We start from the raw sequence: 15,278 nt of genomic DNA, 5'->3' as shown, positions 1-15,278 counted from the left end.
ATCGAGCTTTAATAAGTTGTACTTATGCATAATTACTTGTAATCTTGAATTTTAAGTAATATGCATCAATATACAGTATTTTATGCATAACAAAAATATATCGATATTCGTATCAAATTAACTATTTAAAATTCCTCATTTTTTGTGTAATTTTTTAATTCAATTTTTTTATTATGATTTAATTTAGGTACAATAACGAAGTAATTTATATTTGGTTTAATAATATAATTTTCTTATAAAGATAAGACCAAATAGTTTATTTTATATTCAATCCCATTAATGAATGTAATACCTCTAACAAAACACCCCCTTAATTTTTTTTTTCTCTTTCGGGTTAACTTACATACATCTCAACTGATCCCAAGCCCTAAAGTTAATAGGAGAAGATCTCTGCTATCTCCGAGGGAATTTAAACGGATGACTGATAGGTATGGCATATAACTAGAAAGTAATGGTGTTTAAATCCGTTTTAAGGAGATTTTGTACTTTGTGTGGCCGAAGAATCGAGTAATGCATACTGTAACAACTCCATCACACTCGTGATCCACAACACCATCAGCGCTATATCGGCAGCATGAGTGAGTGAGGGAGGGGTCTTACAAAGGAATGTTACACCCCAATAAGGAAAAGTTTTACAATTTTCATGAGAGCTGTACATTTATCAATCTTGCCATGTTTATAGTTGAGCAGATGCAGCAGTATCCACTGCCTTGTTTTTAAGCAAGGGTGTTGCATCCGATTGTTCAACAACAGTCGCCAACGGATGCTCACTATCTTCACTGTACCTGTCCACACCGTGCAGGAAGATGCCTGCACCAAAGAAACATGAAGATGTTCAAGATTTTTAGATCCAAGCTGGCTACATAATTTATTATCTGGAAGGTGATTTCAATCGGTCCATCCTGTAAAAGTCTCTACATGCATGTGGATGGGAATGGTCAGGACTAGAAAGCGTGAGGTTTTAGGGTTTTAATTTGATATGTGTAATTTAGTAATTTACCAATCGTGTCTTGTCTTCCAGATTTTTGTTTTACCATATTTTGGTGGGATGAAAAAAATGCATTTTTGTCCCACTCACATCGTGTCTTTTACCAGTCTAAAGTTATGACAAATGTGGGACGACGAGTCTTTATATTGTCCTGTCCTGCATATCAAATGCACGCCATGAAGATGTACTGACCAGGTGAATACTCACTATCGGTCAAGTGTCTGAATTGCCTTGGGAAAAGGATGACTACCATCTATAACTTGTAATGATAAAATCGACAAACCCATACAGCTTTAGTTCGGAAATTTACCAAAAATAAGAAAGCATTAGATTAATGTAACACCATACCTATAAACCATATTCCAGCTGCCAAGAACAATACTGAAGTTAGGATCAAAGCAGATATCCTCCAGTTGTCAACTTCGTCCTGTGTTGCACATAAAACGATGAGCCCTTTGCAGATTCTTATTAAGAACAAAGAAACAGTTACCAAATTCATTGTGAATGATATCAAAAGCAAGTATTGCTGAATGATAGGCCTAAAGTAGTTGGTAGAGGGGTGGAGCGTAGTTTTGGTAATTGCATAATTTAGACAGGCTATAAGTAGGACGACTGAGAATGAGATTCTCATGCTTATTTTTTACTACAAACACAAAGTGAGCATCAACAAGGAGTTGGGCTACCCCTCGAACGTAGACTGATATGTAGGTCTCTCAAACATAGATCGTTTACTTTGTTATTGCTACTTTGTTCGATTTTCTGTTCATCGTCAAATATATTTCTAGCTGGTTCTTATCAATTGCATATATAGATGATTTTCAGAAGGTAATTTCCAAGATATATTTCTCTCTTGGAAATCCATAACATGTCAACTAAAACTCATAAAATGACGAAAAAGATATAGACAATGTAGACATAATGTCGAGCTAGAACTAGTTCAACCGTCACTATTCCATCTAATCATCTTGCTTTGGCCATAATTGAACCCATTAAACCACTAAACCAAGGTCCTTTTTTGTTGATTTAAGATTTATAATTTTGGGTCTCATTTATACCATCTGAAGAAACAACGATGTAATAACGGGTCCCCATTTGCTTGATGTGGGACCCACAAAAATGGAGACAAACTAGACATGTGTCGAGCTAGACTCATATGAATTTTGGCAACATAAAGGATCATGTCAACTGTATGTATTTAGCTATGGACCAGAAAGACAAACCTGGAGAGCCCCGACAAGTGGAGCGGATGGAACATCACCAAAGATGTGAATCGACACAGTAGACATCGCCATAGATAACGGTCGCAAACTTGGTTTAACAGTATGAAGACACACGAAATTCACAGGACCCTGCAGCAGAATGTCATTTACTTCCTTTATCAGCACCTAAATCTATAATAACTTCCATAGTGGATAATAATAATTCACATCCTTAACAAGAAAGTACCTGAGTGGCGAAAACGAGTATCTCACCAATTAGAAAGAAAACTATGTAAACATAAAGGTTCTTGAAACAAAAGGCACTAAAGCAAAATACTGCTCCGAAAAATGTTGCTGTGGACAGAAGCTGCAAAGTGTAAATAGAATTAATCAACATAACCCACAAATTTATCACTCAACTCTCGAGTAATAGGATAAGTAGTTAAAGTTACACCATAATCAGATTATCTATGTCCAATTTGAAGATATTAATACAGCTAAGTAACCTGCTAGAATCCATTCATCTAAACTCTAAACACAAATAAACAATCACTGGCAATTATGTTTGTCTGTCCCATGAGAATTTTTTTATAAATTTAGCAACATTCTTCCAAGAACCAACAAAAATATAACGCTTTTCAGTGACCCTTTTCATTTTCATTTTGTGGGTCCTATTTCCATGATGCAAGGATAGATGAAGATTGTTGGATGTATGAATGCATCCACAATGTTTACAGGAAATATGTACCTTAAAAGCATTGGGGATTGTGGAATTCATGCGATCCAGGATTATACTTCCTCCCAATGTCCCCACAATTCCACCGACAATTGTGATTCCTCCAAACAATATATCCGCATTGTTCTGTAAAGATAAAAATCTCAGATGGAGAACTTCTGGAGCTAAAAACTTTATTCTTTATGTTGGTTTCTAGATCAAGTATTGTTTGTAATAAAAGACCAACACTTGACACAAAGGTCAAATGTGCTTTACCATTTGATATATGCTATAACCAGCCTTTGGTCCCCAGTATGAATATGCACCAATGACAAAATTATATGCAATATAACCTACGAAAAACCATCCAAAAATAGACAAGTAGCACATTGTATCAGTTGGATAACAAGACTTGTACAGTCAGGATGCATGGCATCAGCAGTTCTTTGCAAAATTTAAATACCTAAAACATTTACGACATATATCTTCTCGTGCAAAAGATCCTTTATATCTTGCCAAAATCTGTATAGCTGATTAGAAGTAAATGAACCATAGCTGCAACAAAATATAAATAGTTTAGAACGGGTTTAGTCCTCAAATCTAGACATCATTGGTTTTACTGAAGGGAGTTTCATATGCTATTGCTTTGAGGAACACCTGAAAGGTTTCTTTGAGGTATGATCAGAGAACTCTTCAGTCAAAGACCCTGGGACATTTTTATCATTTGACATACCTACATATGTACAAAACTCGTTAAAATCGTGAAAACGAGGTTTCTTTCTTTTTTATGTTCAATAGGGAACTACTTAGAAAGGGTGTATAATAAACTACGAAAATGCAAATATACAAATGAGAAGAAGAAAATGACTAACGTTGAACTTCTGTTTCATGCCTAAAGGGTTTACCACCTAAATCATATGCTACTGAAAAAACTAAACTAAGCTACAAAGAGACATCCGTCATCTTAACTCTGCAAGATCATACCGACAAATATCAAACAAAGAGCAATCATATGGATCAACTGCCAACTTCTACAACATTTGTCTCCAGAGGTGTCAAAGTATTTTTACTCAGAAAGATAGTTTTTTGTTTCTTTTACGTATTGCTGAGAAACACTAGAAGTTTGCAGATTTCCAAACAGCATAATGCCACCATGTCAAAAAGTACCTTTCATTTGCAAAGGTTTCATCATAAAACCCAAAATAGCAAATGGCAGCATTAGAATTGCCTCACCAAAAAATGCATAGCGCCAACCAAAACTGGTTCCAACCTACAAAACAGGGTTAAACAGCCATTAGTTTGACCTCTTCTGGTGTAATTGAGGAGATGAAACTTACAACTTTGAGGTGAGTTCACAGAACCAGCAATATTATCAGAACCACCAACGAGCACAGAAAGAAACAAAGATCAGGAGCATATAGTTACATACCCATCCACCATAAACATAACCAAGAGCGACTCCAGTCGGTATGCACATGTAAAAAATTCCCAGCCATGATGTTCTCTGTAGAACAAATGGATATAACTTTAGCTATTGTAATTAGATACAGGAAACCCCAAATACAGTCCTAGGTTCATCTAAAATAATATCTACAGTTACTGACAACTTGAGGAGAGCCAGAACATTAAGGATCAATTGTAGAAGGTGGAGTGTAATAGCCGGTTGAGCAATATCTCAGGTTCTAATCTTCAATCTCTTTTATGATTCATAACAGTAACTAATAAATAATAGCCCAAAAAAAGAACATTAAGAATGGGTGCATGTACTAAATCAGTCACTTTAGGGATGAAGTTATAGTAAAGACATCCTTTAAATGTACTTGATCACAGGAGGCAACAGTCCCACCAAAATCTTGTATGGACCTTAGGCCTCGTTTGGTCACGCTGTATACTTTAAGGTAGGAGCCTTCTTAGAGCCAAATGATTGTATAAATAGATGGCAGAAAATAATACAAGCAATTTGAGAGGCTAAACTTATTTTTTGTTGTCTAATTGCCTACCTTCTCTAGACCCTAAACCCCCACTACCATCTTATTCTCCACTTTGTAACAAACTTCCAGACTCACCAACTTACTAAACACAAATTACAATATGCCCCCTTTAACATGCATTTGAATTCTGTCCTTGACCCGTCTTGTTGCGCCAGCTGTAAGTCCTCTGTATAGGAGGCTAATCACACACTTAAGTTATTTGTGTCCTGTTTCCATTTTTCTGTAATCCAAAAATGCTATATTGGTTTCACAACAAAATGAAAGAATGTTTGGCAAGACTTCCTCATTTTTTATAAACAATATGAATAAAAAAGGAAGAAGATAAAAGTATGTTTTACTAGGTTTAAAACCTAAACCTAAACCTAAAGCTAAACCTAAACCTAAACCTAAACCAAACCAAACCAAACCAAACCAAACCAAACCAAACCAAACCAAACATACTCGGTATATCCTACCCAAAGTAGGATGTGGGATAGGATGTACATAGACGTTTCCTCTGCTCCAAGAAGTAGAGAGACTGTTTCCTGAAGACTACCTGCTTGAGAAAGTGTTTAAAAGCTGAACCTTTTTAATTTTTAGTTCCATGAAAACACCAAAATCATTTGTCAAACACCATTTCTGTCCAGACTCCACATTACAGTTTTGTAAAAAAAACATAAACACAAAAGTAGGAAACAAAAACCTTGTCAAACATGACCTTAGTTGTCGGTATGGACCTTCGAACACAAAACATATATGAATGTTGCCTAATGCCAGCAAGAAAGAGAACCTGAGTTACTGGAGCATTGTCATCAATGAATGGAGCTGCAAGACTTATGAATGAAGCTTCACCAACACCAACTAACCTGAAGAGAACAATATTTGGGTGATACAAAAGTTGAGACATCAATAGCTAGAAAGAGAAGTCACTTGGTATGAAGGTTTTCGAGTAGCCTACTCACATTCGGCAGACTGTGATTGACCAAAAATCAACTGAAACCCCACAACCAGCTGCGGCAAGAGTCCAGACCGACAATCCAACTCCAATAAGTCTGAAAGGATTGATGCTGCTCATATAGACAAAAATCAAAAGAATACTTAATCAGGACAACTCAAAGCTTCATTTCTAACCTATCCTAGATATTGAACCTCTCTGATTAGAATGTATTGTTTGCAACTGTGATCAAGAAGTTTGGTCTAGGGAAAAAGGTGACAAAAGTTCGTTTTTTTCTTTCTTGCCCAGCCAAATTGGAAAAAAACTTCACTCTGGTTCTATCGAGGATCAAGTTGTGATGGATAAAATAAAAAACTTGACTCCTGGATAAAATAAAAAATGGGTTGATGACTTCAAAACAAGTAGTATTATGTGTTAACTTGATCATGATAATTAGCCAAATCACGCAATCTACTTATTTTCATATTACCAAATTTTTGTCTGCATGTTACAATATGAATAATAAATAAAAATTTGTTCCGAATCGTCATCCAATCCGAGTTAACTAACAAATGGGTCAAACAAACAATCATAATTACCCAAATCATCCGTTTAGACCCCTTATCCAATCCAATCAAATTGGCCCTCCACCTTTTTTTCAAATTGAAATTTCACATCAACTTAAAAACAAATTAACTCACAATGTAATATGATATAAAGCATAAAACCATTCAAAATAGTACAAGACCTTATGATTAGGAACAAACTGATACAAAGTTGTACAAAAAGAGGGATTAGGTAATAGGTATAAGCATTACAATAATGGTACGATAAGGCACGAAACTATATGACATGACAGAAAATGATACCAAAAGGAATGAATGACATAGGCTTCACAATCTAAAACATGTGGTAAATTAATTTTTAAATTATTTAATATGAAAGCTGACTAGAAACCACTCGCTTTTCTTATCAGCATGGGATTGGATATATAAGCAATTTATCAATCAATAATCAACAAATCTTCTCTGGATATATAATATTACATTTATATCTACAATAAAATTTCAACTGTCATCTATCAATATAATTTAATGTTCCAAACTTTCAGCAAGTTACTAATCTACTAATTAATTTCACACGTGGCTGTGTCATGCCATTTTTTTCCAAAAAGGAGGAGAGAAAAGAGATGTTTAAATCCATCACGTCAACCCAACTTGACCCAAACCATTGGACAATGACCCATTCTAGCAAACATAACCCTTTTACCTTCCCATTAGGTCAATAACTCATTTTGACCCATCATCCAATCTACCCAACCCACCCAATTTACCAGTTACCACCTTAGGTTTAATCTATACTAGTTTTGCTTAAAGTGTTTTCAGGATCTCTCGACCAAAAGAGTAACTGCATTCCTACAGAAATCCAGGGACAGGATGGGACACAATAGAAACTTGTTGTCTCACTCTTGGCACTACATTAGATTAGGAGAAGGAGGGACTGAGTTGGACAAAAACACAATTTTTTGTCCCACCAATTGAATGAGATGGGACAATTAAACTACCCATGTCAAATTAAAACCCTAAATCATTCCACAATTCTTTCACCTGCCTACCTCACCCTGACTCATCCAATCCTGTTCACATACCAAACGTGACTTTATAGAAACCCTTTTAGATTTAGCCCATTAGTACCAAATGCTGACGTTGCCTTAAAAAAGTTGTTTAGAACAGTGCTCAAATCAAAGGAACAAGTAGGGTAATAGGCATGAACTCATGGGCAAAGAGCTTTGGCTGGCAGTGAAAATAAAACTTGATACTTATACATCCACCCAGTGACCAAGTCGTGATTTTTTACCCATTACATTTTTGAAGTCAAAGGTAGAGTATCACCATGGCAATCCATCATTCCTGTTGTTTCTTACTTGATAGTTAGGTTCATAACTGGCTTTTTATATTTGGGAGATTAGAATAGATAACTCCGAAAAAGTCAGAAAGGCTTTTGCCTAGAATACAAACGCCAGGTAATCACCGTTACAGAAACATCTAGTTCTTAGAAACTAAGCAGCAAAGTGGCGGTAAAAACACAATTGTATGCTTAACTGCAGGATAACTTTCTCAAGCATGGCCATACTTTTGTCAGTTTTTTTAGTTCAGGACATAATTCATAACTATCAAGTCAACAGCCTCCAAGTCATCAAAAACAGCTTGAAGCCATGCAGATGTTCAGCCACATAAATGCATCCATTTTTATTATAGTACCTAAACCATGCAAATAAAGTACAGACTGTAGTTTCAAATTGTCAAAAAATTGTTTGTTGTCAACTTGTCATATCTGTTGTAGTTCTAGAAATAAGCTAGATATGTATGATGAGACTTGTGTTTAGTATGCTGATGGTTTAAGAAATGTTTCATTGACTATTTAAGGTGTTTGTATATTATTCTAATTGTGGGTAAGCCGGTAAGGTAACATTATCAGTTTACCTCACCATTTATGGATAATTACCGATGAGCCATGAATTTAGTAAAATCTTCATGGACAAATTTACGCTTATCATAAGGTATAAGTAAGGTGGTTATTATTCATATTCCTTATGCCATTTTTATCATACTCTCATTTAGAACACCTCACAAAGAGAGTTCAAGAGCATATCAATTATCCATCATGTAAAAAATTGTGGCATAAAGCAGATTGTTAGCCTGCTTAACATAAAAAATAATGGCTTCATCAAGTGGCACCATCAAATCTAATTTACCAACAACTAAGCCTACTTATCATTCTACTCCTTGTATATGGTGTATGTAAACATGCTGCCATAATGATCCCGAATTAATTATTATGTCGAAATGATACAACATTGTTCACTTCCCCTATTTCACAAAAGAAGTTTCTTTAGTTAATAGTTAACAACATTCCTGACTGTGAATATTCCAAGTTTTTTTTCACAGGAGTGGATTAATACAAATTGCCAAGAAGAAAATATTGGACTCTCCGGAGGCAAAATTGGACATAACTACTGCTAATTAATGACTCATTGGAATTTTCATTTCCAGAGGCAAAAGCAAGAAAAAAAGTTAGCTATGTTACTAATGATGCATCAGCACCATATAAGACTTATTTTCTATAGAAGTGAATTCACTGAAGAAGCATATTTCATCAAATTTTTCCCTATATGCCTACCCAATTCCAGAAACGGATTGGGTGGTATATATAGATGCGCCCACTTAGAGGCTCTGAATTACCATGGAGAGCTCATGATCAGAAACATATTTTGGGTCTGGTGCATAGCCTGGAAAGTCCCTTCAGATTGGATGAGTTGAGGAAAGCTCAAAAGATGCTATTTGAAGGAGATAAGCTTAAAAGCCAGCTACACATCAGTGAACAAAGTGTAAGCAAAATCGTGGTGTTGGTTGTTTTTGGGAAGATATGAATCCAGCCATAGGCAACTTCTCCATCCCATTACAAAGATATTATGTTGTTGTAACTTCATGGAAGAGTGCACTGCAATCTTTTATAGCTTGGGTATGGTATCAGTGTTCCTATGGGTTTAAGAGATGGTGCTAAGTATCATTAAGGCTTAAAATCCACAATTACTCAAGATAAAGACATCAGATTCAAAAGCTGAGCAACATCCAAAGCCTTATCAATATTATGTAGCATGGCTTAACAGTTTAAAGCTCACGGGGGTAGAAGAGATTAACATTTAAAATTGGCAGCTTTATGTAGACTGTTATATGTAATGTGCCCCTGCTCCAACTCTAACATTCTTCATGGTCATGGTTGATGAATTGTGATGCACAACATGCGAAATGTGCCCACACCTATTGATTATAATACAACGAGAATAGACTCACTTCTGCTTATGTAACGCAGTTTCTGAAAGCAGAATTCTTTGTTCACAGAATGATGTTTGCCATGTAATGGTATTATCAGTTCTATGTTCTTGATTCTATCCTAACTCATGGCAGTCAAGTTCTAAGCAAAAGATAATGGATGCAAAACTGCTCAAGAGTGCAGCCCTAAAATAGAAAAAAACAGTTTGATGCCGTGCAACTGCCAAAAAATTATTCTTCAGCAACATAAATGCAGTTGTTTAATGACACATACACAACATGATTTCAAATTGTCGAATATGGTTCCAATTCATATATATACTGTGGCTCCATAAACAAGTTAGAAACCTATCTACATAAGGGGGGGCCTGTACGTAGTCGAAAGATTTTTGAGCAAGGTGCTCCAAGCCAACAAGCAGTGCTTCCCTACTTCAGTCTTTCCCCCCTCCATTCTCTCTTTTTATTTTTGATGCGTACTGCCTTCCCACCAGTACCCCAGGATAAGGACCAGAGACGGACCTAGAATTTTTTATAAGTGGTGGCACCATTTGACTATAAGAAACAAATATATAACTATCTTTTACAAAATCAACATTGGTCTGGTGGTTAGTTCATTGTTTTTCATATGTGAGGTCCTGTGTTCAAGTCTTTTTAAGAAACATAATATTCCTAAAACTAAAAGCTAAAAACTAAGAAAATGACACTAATGGGACTTGAACAAGGGTCTAGAGTGGAAAAAAACCCTTGCAAACCAACTCTACCAAAAGGAAACTTGTGTCATCATTGTAGTTTCAAAATACATACGGTGGCACACAACAAATTGATACGGTGGCAATTTTAACGACCCTATAATCTTTTACCCTTCGACGGAGGAAAGAAGCGGTGCCCTGTGCCACGGTATGCACTACACTGGGACCGACCCTGATAAGGACTTAATAGTTGAAAAGGATTCATATACTGCTCTCATACAAGAGCAAACTCGTTAATTCCTGTAATCCTTGTGACAAAATTGGAAGACCGATTCCGGGGATCTTCATGGAAACATGACTAGGGTAGTAGATTAGATTATATCTTCTATCTTATAGGAGTTCATGGAGACGCAAGACTACGGTAGTAGGTTTCAGGTGGGCACCTGTAGCTAGTGGGTTCAAGAAGTTGTGAGTTAGGGAGGGCGAGGGTAGGACAGGGCGAGGATTAGGAAGCTGACAGTTAAGAGTATCAGAGACCTGCATTAGATGGAAGGTTTGTGTGTGTTTTCTTACTTTGTGCCTTTTTTCTTTTTCAGCTGCTTATTATGTACTAGTCTTGTTGATCCTTCTTTTCCTTGTGTTTTCCTTTTTGCTCACTTTTACACAAGCCAGGAGCTTTCACGGAAGCAGCCAGTTGAAATGATTGTCAAGTAAGGTTACATGTTACAATGACGACTATTGATCATTCCCTGTGTATTACACCTCCATTTGAAAAAAAGTAAAAGATATGTATATTAACTAACTAGCCAGTAGCCAATCATCGTAATCCTAATTTTGCCATTTGCCAAAAAGGGTAGGTAATGATTTAGAAGAGACAAATTACCTCTTGGCCAAGGATGCAAATATTGGAGATGCAACAAGAAGTCCAACCATGAAAGCAGAGGATATGACCCCATCTCTAAAATTGGTCAGGTCAAAATCACCCCTGCAGAACAAAGAAGGTAGAGAAAACATCTGAGCAATGATGTTATAAGGTAACACTGTAACAGAACACACATCATAACTATTGGAGCTAGTCACTGATTTCTGTCAAGAATTCTGCATATACCATCATAGTCTTAATGCTCAACAGCTGCTTCAAATGAACTGTGGATTTATTTTTGTTCCTTCACCTCCAGTTATTTCCAAAGATAAAGAATACACTTGCAGCATGCCTACATTTTTTATTTATAGTTCTTTTTTTATTTGTTTTTGGTGATGGATGATCCAAGAGCGCTTATAAACCTTCCGTATCTCCATCAACCCGACAAGCATTTTGAAAAGAAAAAAAAAACAGGAGAGGCCAGTTGGCAAAAATTCTAACATTCTAAATATATGAAAGGGTCTAAGGCCTAAAATGCAATTAGTGAATATGTTTGAACCTATAACCAGATGGAAAATGAGCAACCTTACCTTTGTGTCAATTTTATTTCCCTAATTTCCTATTAGTCTATTACATGGTCATTCAATCTTAGAGTAGACAGTAAGATCGTCTGACACTTAAGTTACAGTATTTGTAAGGTGTTTAGCTGAAGCATAGCCAAAAAATCAATGGTAGGAACAAATAGAAAACGGCATGACCGATACATGTGAGTGTGCCCTTGCCACCGGAAAAATATAGGGACAAAGTAACAAGACATAGTGTAGATGTAAGGCTTACTGAATTCCACTACCATCTGAGCACACACCACTCTCTGTGCAACTTCTGGGACTCCCATTCACACCATTACTCGCAATAGCTCCTCGATCCACATAATTTACCATGTTGATCACACAGAATACAACAAGCAACCTGTGCATATAGAATTGGGAGATCAACTCATACTAAAAAATAGGTAAAACTGTCAAGAATTGACAACACACCATGTCCAAAGTCAGCAGGGAAGATAAAAATGGTTTCAAACTAATCCCATTTCAGCTTTATATTCATTAACCACTTTGATGCAATCCAAGATTTCACCTAGAAATCTCATCTCACTGATAAAATTGTTGAACCAGTTACTAAACGTTGCCAATGAAACCAAAAACCCAAATCATCCGTGACAACTAACAGATGCATACATTAAACATTCAAACTTGATCAACCATCAACAACACATAGAGAATTGAAACCAAATTCCAATCTCCAATTTCACATCTTATAGGAAGATTGAAAATCATATGAACCCCCACATTAGTTTAGCTAGGTTTCTCCTCAAATAATCAATAACCTAAAAGAAGAAAAGGAAATAAACATAAAGAGTGCACCTTTTAGGAGTAAACCAGGAAGGAGCAGGTTCAGGTAAAGAAGTTGAATCGATAGCCATTTCTCCGTCTCCGTCTCTATATCAATGAGAACCACACAAGGGCTTGATTTTTCTTGACCAAGCCCCTGGTTAAACCTTCTTCTGCCTGAACAACCATGTATGATCATTTTATGTGTGCATAGATACAGTATGGTGCTTAACATTTTGTATTGACTTCTTCAGATAAATGAACTTGGTGTGCTTTAGAAGATAAGTTAAGATCCACCAAATCCTTTTTCCTGATTATGGTGTTTCTTTTTTCCTTCTTTTAATTCAAGAGTCCCCTTGATATCGGTGGTGTAAATACAGGATAGTTAATGGAAGAATTTTGTTAGATTGAGAGAGAATTTTTCAGATTTTATGTTTGATTTCTTCTCATCATTAATAAGTTGTTTTACATCACCAAACCACCTTCAAATAATATAACCCACCACATCCGGTACCAACTTCGTTCACCCCGCCACAACTTCCACCACAAATCAATCCAAAATCAAACAAGTCCTGTTAACTTGGCAGCTAATAGGAGTGGGAAAAGCAAGTAATTGGATCTACATATTTCAGTACGAATGCCCTTGACTAAAAAATAGTTTGACTTAACTTACGGGAAGGTTGTTGACGGCCGACAGAGACGGTGATCGACGGCGGAGGATTGTAAATCTGCTCAAACCGTTTTGGATGTGGTGTTTGTGAGAGAGGAATAGGGGACACAAGAGAGATGGAGATAGAGAGAGACAGGAAGTTGGAATCGGAAACGGAATCGGAATCGGAATCGGAGGACCGGACAACCCGAAAATCGCCGATAAATTAATAAACTAAGCACGTGGAATTGCGGATGGGACACGTTATCCAAACAACAAGCTCTCACAGATTTCTCTAAAATAAACTAAAATAATTTATTGATTTATTTTGATGTTATATTAATAATAAATATTTTTTAATGTTTGGATAAATAGTTTATATTGGTGTCAAATTAGTAATAAATTTTTTTTCAAGAAATTAAATTATTCTAAATTATAATAAGTTGATAAAAACTTTTTTAGAAAAGTATACGTTGTTTCAAATAAACAATCTCAAACACCCCCTAAGAATATTATTAAGAGTATTTTTAATAATTTTTTTACAATTTTTAAAAATTAAAGTCTCAAAAAAAAACTTATATCTATAATATATTATAAAGCATTTGACAAAAACTCTTAAAAACCACTTTTATGCGTAAAGTACTGTTTATTAATGCATATTACTTAAAACCCAAGATTGCAAGTAGATTGTGCGTAAGTACAACTTATTAAAGCTCCATATTTGAATTTGTGTGACTAACTGCAGATAAACATTATCAAATACATGATAAACATCTCATTTTAAATATAAAAATCTAAAATATAATTAGGATAATCATTGAGTTCTAACAGWATACTTAATTATTATYTTTATAAAATATAATATTATTAAACCAAAAATAAATTATTTCGTTATTAAACTTAAATTAAATTATAATAAAATAAATAAATTAAAGAAAATACATAAAAAAATGAGAACTTTTAAATAGTTGATTTGATATTCACATTGAAATATATATTTTTTCAAATTTTTATGATATCTTCAAATTTATATTTTATTCAAAAATAAAATTATTATTGTTTTCTTAAAAACATAAAATCATATTATAACATCGACAGAGACAACTAATAAAATAAAACATTAAAATCGATATGTGTTTCACTGCATTGCGCTAGTACTCTTCTAGTTTATCTTTAATAGATTCTCTATCTTATAAATTTTAACATAAATTAGATTATTATAATATTTATTAATTTATCATTACAATATACTTTTAAAAATAAATTTTTATAAAATACTAATAATTATTTTATTAGTGGGATTGAATAAAAATAATCATTTCTCTCTCTTAACATCATTGAGTTTTTTTTTTCCATGTTTTCTCTATTTTTGAAAACATCATAGAGAATTTGTTAGATCATTATAGAGAACTAGAAGGTTACTTGCGTAATGCATAAATATATATCTCGATTTTAGTGTATCGTTTTTGTTTTGCTTCAATCAATGTTATAATACGGTTTTATGTGGTTTTAAAAAGAATAATAATGTTTTTATTTTTGAATAAAATATAAACATGAAGATATCATAAAATTTTAAAAAAAAATTATTGATATTAATATCAAACTAACAATTTCTTTTTGTTTATAATTTAATTTAAGTTTAATAATGAAATAATTTATTTTTGGTTTAATAATATATAACATTTTATAAAGATAATAATTAAGTATTCTGTTAGAATTTAATGATTATACTAATTATATTTTATATTTTTTATATTTAAAATGAGATGTTTATCATGTATTTGATTGTGTTTATGTGCAGTTAATTACACGAATTCAGATATGGGATGAAATCGGATAGGGATGAAATCGTTTAAGTATGAACGGATTTAAGAGTTTTAGCCAAATGCTTTGTAAGATAGTATAGATAAACATAACACATATATAAAATAATTATTAAAATTAACATATAATATATTATAATACGTAAAATAGAAAATTATGACAATCAAATATATAATATTAAAATTAGAATCAACATATAACTAAAACCTAATTACAACCAATAC

General features: G+C 34.2%; 1 protein-coding gene across 2 annotated transcripts; it reads right to left on the bottom strand.

Moving 5' to 3' along the window:
• Positions 1-492: 492 nt before the first annotated feature.
• LOC112500217 (probable sphingolipid transporter spinster homolog 2) lies at positions 493-13,431 on the bottom strand. Of its 2 annotated transcripts, XM_025103590.1 has the most exons (16): positions 13,255-13,431; positions 12,615-12,758; positions 12,028-12,159; positions 11,212-11,313; positions 5,835-5,939; positions 5,663-5,738; positions 4,332-4,406; positions 4,070-4,172; positions 3,560-3,635; positions 3,366-3,457; positions 3,179-3,255; positions 2,936-3,049; positions 2,435-2,554; positions 2,209-2,337; positions 1,337-1,415; positions 493-810 (listed from the first exon to the last, which is right to left on the bottom strand). In XM_025103590.1, the coding sequence occupies exons 2-16, from the start codon at positions 12,671-12,673 to the stop codon at positions 677-679; spliced, it is 1,473 nt and encodes a 490-aa protein (XP_024959358.1). In that variant the 5' UTR covers positions 12,674-12,758; positions 13,255-13,431; the 3' UTR covers positions 493-676. The 2 variants fall into 2 exon arrangements, with proteins under 2 accessions (XP_024959358.1, XP_024959359.1); XM_025103591.1 differs by lacking the exon at positions 2,435-2,554 and having other exon boundaries at positions 13,255-13,427.
• Positions 13,432-15,278: the final 1,847 nt, after the last annotated feature.

Source organism: Cynara cardunculus, assembly GCF_001531365.2.
Source record: "Cynara cardunculus var. scolymus isolate 2C chromosome LG 17, CcrdV1, whole genome shotgun sequence".
In the NCBI taxonomy this organism is placed as follows: Eukaryota; Viridiplantae; Streptophyta; class Magnoliopsida; order Asterales; family Asteraceae; genus Cynara; species Cynara cardunculus.
The sequence above is the reverse complement of the archived record's forward strand: the minus strand, read 5'-3'. Positions and strand labels throughout refer to the sequence as shown.